At 34.7% G+C, this 4124-nt stretch overlaps 1 protein-coding gene across 1 annotated transcript; it reads left to right on the top strand.

Annotated features, from left to right (window-relative positions):
* The first annotated feature begins 3347 nt into the window (after positions 1 to 3347).
* LOC132558276 (uncharacterized) lies at positions 3348 to 3842 on the top strand. Its single transcript, XM_060222821.1, has one exon. It carries the CDS (start codon positions 3348 to 3350, stop codon positions 3840 to 3842), a length of 495 nt encoding a protein of 164 aa, XP_060078804.1.
* Positions 3843 to 4124: the final 282 nt, after the last annotated feature.

Below are 4124 nucleotides of genomic sequence, written 5' to 3'. Positions count from 1 at the left end.
TTTGTTACATTCAATTTGATAATTTAAAATATTTAATAGCACTATAAACAATAGATCCTAGAGGGACCATTGTTTGATCTTCATTGTTTTTTTTTTTTAATTAGATCTTTCTCTCGTTTTCTTTTTATCTTTTTTTTTTAATTATATGGACCCTGAAAAATTCCTCTTAGGTAATAGTTTTTAATCATCATCTCCAAGATGGTAGCCTCTTGACCATTTCTTATTTTCAAGATCAGCTCCAAAATAGATAGAGCATAACTAAGGACCGAAGGGGAAACTACTTATGAAAATAACCAAAGAAACTTTCATTGTTAGAATTTAAGACGGCCACCTGGCAAGCATTTTTTTTCTGTTCTGTCCCGTAAATGGACAATTCACAACTTAGGACCATTGGAAATCTACATAAAGAAGGATCCATCAAACACCTCAACTCCAGAAATTAATAACAAGAATTGTTAGAGGTGGGACAGGATGGACTATGGATGCAGGATTTTGAACAGCACACCATCCGATGATGGTTTAAAGCGTATCTGGTTAGGATGTAGTCAGATAAACTCAAGCTCTTTCAATTCTGGTCAGCTGTGTCGGAGGTAGCTGCATATCACCATGACAATAATGCACCATTAGGGTACATATTCCCCAGCCTCAACATTCTACAAACAGTCAGACAGTTGTGGAGAAGTTCCTCTGATACAGGAAGCATGGAGTATATCAGCTAACACAGGAGCCGTCTGGTGTTCCTGGTTCACAAGGAAACTTAACATATAATTAATAACAAATTCCTTAAACTTCTTGTTCATATTAGATAAACTGCAGGTGAAATATATATTTCAGCCTGGGATGGACACAGTAAAAGCAGTACCCACATTTAAAAGTCAGTAGGACTCTATAGAACCAGGACTGATATATTTATAACACATTAAGTCAGTAGGACTCTATAGAACCAGGACTGATATATTTATAACACATTAAGTCAGTGTGACTCAATAGAACAAGAACTATTATATTTATAACACATTAAGTCAGTCTGACGCAATAGAACCAGAACTGATATATTTATAACACATTAAGTCAGTGTGACTCAATAGAACCAGGACTGATATATTTATAACACATTAAGTCAGTGTGACTCAATAGTACCAGGACTGATATATTTATAACACATTAAGTCAGTGTGACTCAACAGAACCAGAACTGATATATTTATAACACTTTAAGTCAGTAGGACTCTATAGAACCAGGACTGATATATTTATAACACATTAAGTCAGTAGGACTCAATAGAACCAGGACTGATGTATTTATAACACATTTAGTCAGTAGGACTCTATAGAACCAGAACTGATTTATTCATAACACATTAAGTCAGTAGGACTCTATAGAACCAGGACTGATGTATTAAGATATTTCCCCAGAACTTGATCACTATGAAACCAATTTTACAAGTGTGTATGTACTGAAATATAAGTACATACACACAAACAAACAGTGTCACAGACCTAAAGGGTAACTATTGAACTGACAACTAATATAATTAAGTTAGAATTCAATAATGTATAGCTTCCATAGAGAATTCCACGAATCCTTTCATACAGGTTTGAAAAAATAACTAATCATCATTTAGGGCCATACAGCCATCACAGCAAATTGAAATTATAAAAACCTCTTTGATGTTGTTATAAGCCATCTTAATTTGATTATAACAGAAAATTGTTTGTTACTTTTAGAAATAGCCTGCAGCGTTGAGTCAATTTAACATGTGACCTTCACATGGGGCCTAAAGACAATATAATGTTTCACTTTGACACAGAGCCTGCAGTCTACAGACAATTTATCTCCTGACCTTGACACCAATGATTTAAAAAGTACACTGCTTAAAAACCCTGAAACATGAATTCATTTATGGTTTTCTCACACTTTTGCAAGAACTTTGTTCACAATGCCAGGAAGTCACGATGAAATTGATCTGGAACGAGATGTGATGTAGGTATATAAGTATTGCCTCCTCACCTTCACTAAAATTCTGTAAGTATTCATGATCAACATATCTTTCACAACTACCACAGAACATGAAAATGGCATTTAATTAACATTTTGGAATATTTTCTCCCGGTTTGATAATGGCATTTGATGAAGTCTCTTTTATTCCATCAAAAGGAAACAAATATTTCAATACTGAAGATTTTAAACAATCAGCTGAACTAGACTGAAGAAGTCAAAATAGTATAATTTTGTTGTGGTCTATCCCAAGAGAGCTGCTCTGTCAGTACGTAATCTACACATCTACATACTGATGCTGCTGTAATCTGCTGCCAGATTTCTCTGCCAATTATTGTTAGTTTTTAATGGTTTTTTCACCTGGAATCAATCAATCAAAATGAAAATTAATTTTGATGCTGGGTAGGAAGCTGTTTTAGATTAGGAATTCTGACAATTACTCAGGATTTACAACAGAAAAGGAAATTAATTGCATGTATTATCAAGTTCCACATCATAGAAAGCATTACCCAGAAAATGGGAGTGTTTATTTTTGTTTTTTTTTACACCTGGTCTGTCTCCAGTTTCCACTAACTGGTATTTCTATCAGGGTAACAGGGTAATGTATACCTAACCACAAGTGTATTAAGTTACAATTGGACCTTAATCACACTAAGATTATTACCAGGTATGTGATCACAATGTTCACCAACATACCACAGGATCCATATCTCAAATGTCTGAATAAAGATCTTAAACAGACATCTTAGAAGATAAAGGATCCATATCTCAAATGTCTGAGTAAAGATTCTAAACTGACATCTTAGAAGATCCAGGATCCATATCTCAAATGTCTGAATAAAGATCTTAAACAGACATCTTAGAAGATCCAGGATCCATATCTCAAATGTCTTAATAAAGATCTTAAACAGACATCTTAGAAGATCCAAGGATTAGGGAAACAGTGAATAATCATGCAAGGGTTTATGAATCAGAGATCACTAAAGCAGGGATTAATGAATCAAGGATTAGCAAAGCAGGGATTAGCAAAGTAGGATTTAATGAATCAAGGATTACAAAGCAGGGATTAGCAAAGATGGATTAATGAATCAAGGATTAGCAAAGCAGGGATTAGTATAGCAAGGATTAATGAATCAAGGATTAGCAAAGCAGGGATTAGCAAAGTAGGATTTAATGAATCAAGGATTAGCAAAGCATGGATTAGCAAAGCATGGATTAGCAAAGCATGGATTAGCAAAGCAGGGATTAATGAATCAAGGATCAGCAAAGCAGGGATTAATGAATAAATTATTAGGAAAGCAGGGATTAGCAAATGAGGGATTAATAAATCAAGGATTAGCAAAGCAGGAATGAATGAATCAAGGATTAGCAAAGCAGGGATTAATGAATCAAGGATTAGCAAAGTAGGATTTAATGAATCAAGGATTAGCAAAGCAGGGATGAATGAATCAAGGATTAGCAAAGCAGGGATTAATGAATCAAGGATTAGCAAAGCAGGGATTAATGAATCAAGGATTAGCAAAGCAGGGATGAATGAATCAAGGATTAGCAAAGCAGGGATTAATGAATCAAGGATTAGCAAAGTAGGATTTAATGAATCAAGGATTAGCAAAGCAGGGATTAATGAATCAAGAATTAGCAAAGCAGGGATTAATGAATCAAGGATTAGCAAAGCAGGGATTAATGAATCAAGGATTAGCAAAGCAGGGATTAATGAATCAAGGATTAGCAAAACAGGGATTAACAAAGAGGGATTAATGAATCAAGGATTTGCAAAGCAGGGATTAATGAATCAAGGATTAGCAAAACAGACATTAATGAATCAAGGATTAGCAATGCATTAGTGATGCATGAATCAAGAAAGATTTTTGGTTATCTCACACAAATGACTTGAATGACTGGATCACATGGGTACATGGTCAAGTCTACAAGGTCACCTGTACATGTGGTCATTTGTCACATCAATACTAGCCTGCAGGTAAGAGTGCTGGCACTGATGGACAAATGATTAATGACAACATTACAGTAGGGTCCAAGCAGCCTCCTCATCAGTATTCAGGTCATTAATACAGGATGTATTCAACAAAGGATTTCTGTGAGTAAACAAGGTAAATTTCTGATTGATG

The sequence above is a fragment of the Ylistrum balloti genome, unplaced genomic scaffold (genome assembly GCF_031769215.1).
Source record: "Ylistrum balloti isolate Yb309-2 unplaced genomic scaffold, AGI_CSIRO_Ybal_v1 Utg370778, whole genome shotgun sequence".
NCBI lineage: Eukaryota > Metazoa > Mollusca > Bivalvia > Pectinida > Pectinidae > Ylistrum > Ylistrum balloti.
The sequence above is the reverse complement of the archived record's forward strand: the minus strand, read 5'-3'. Positions and strand labels throughout refer to the sequence as shown.

What these genes read in the sequence shown, in the direction of transcription:
- LOC132558276 (XM_060222821.1), top strand. Translation starts at nt 3,348, where the DNA reads ATGAATGAATCAAGGATTAGCAAAGCAGGGATTAATGAATCAAGGATT.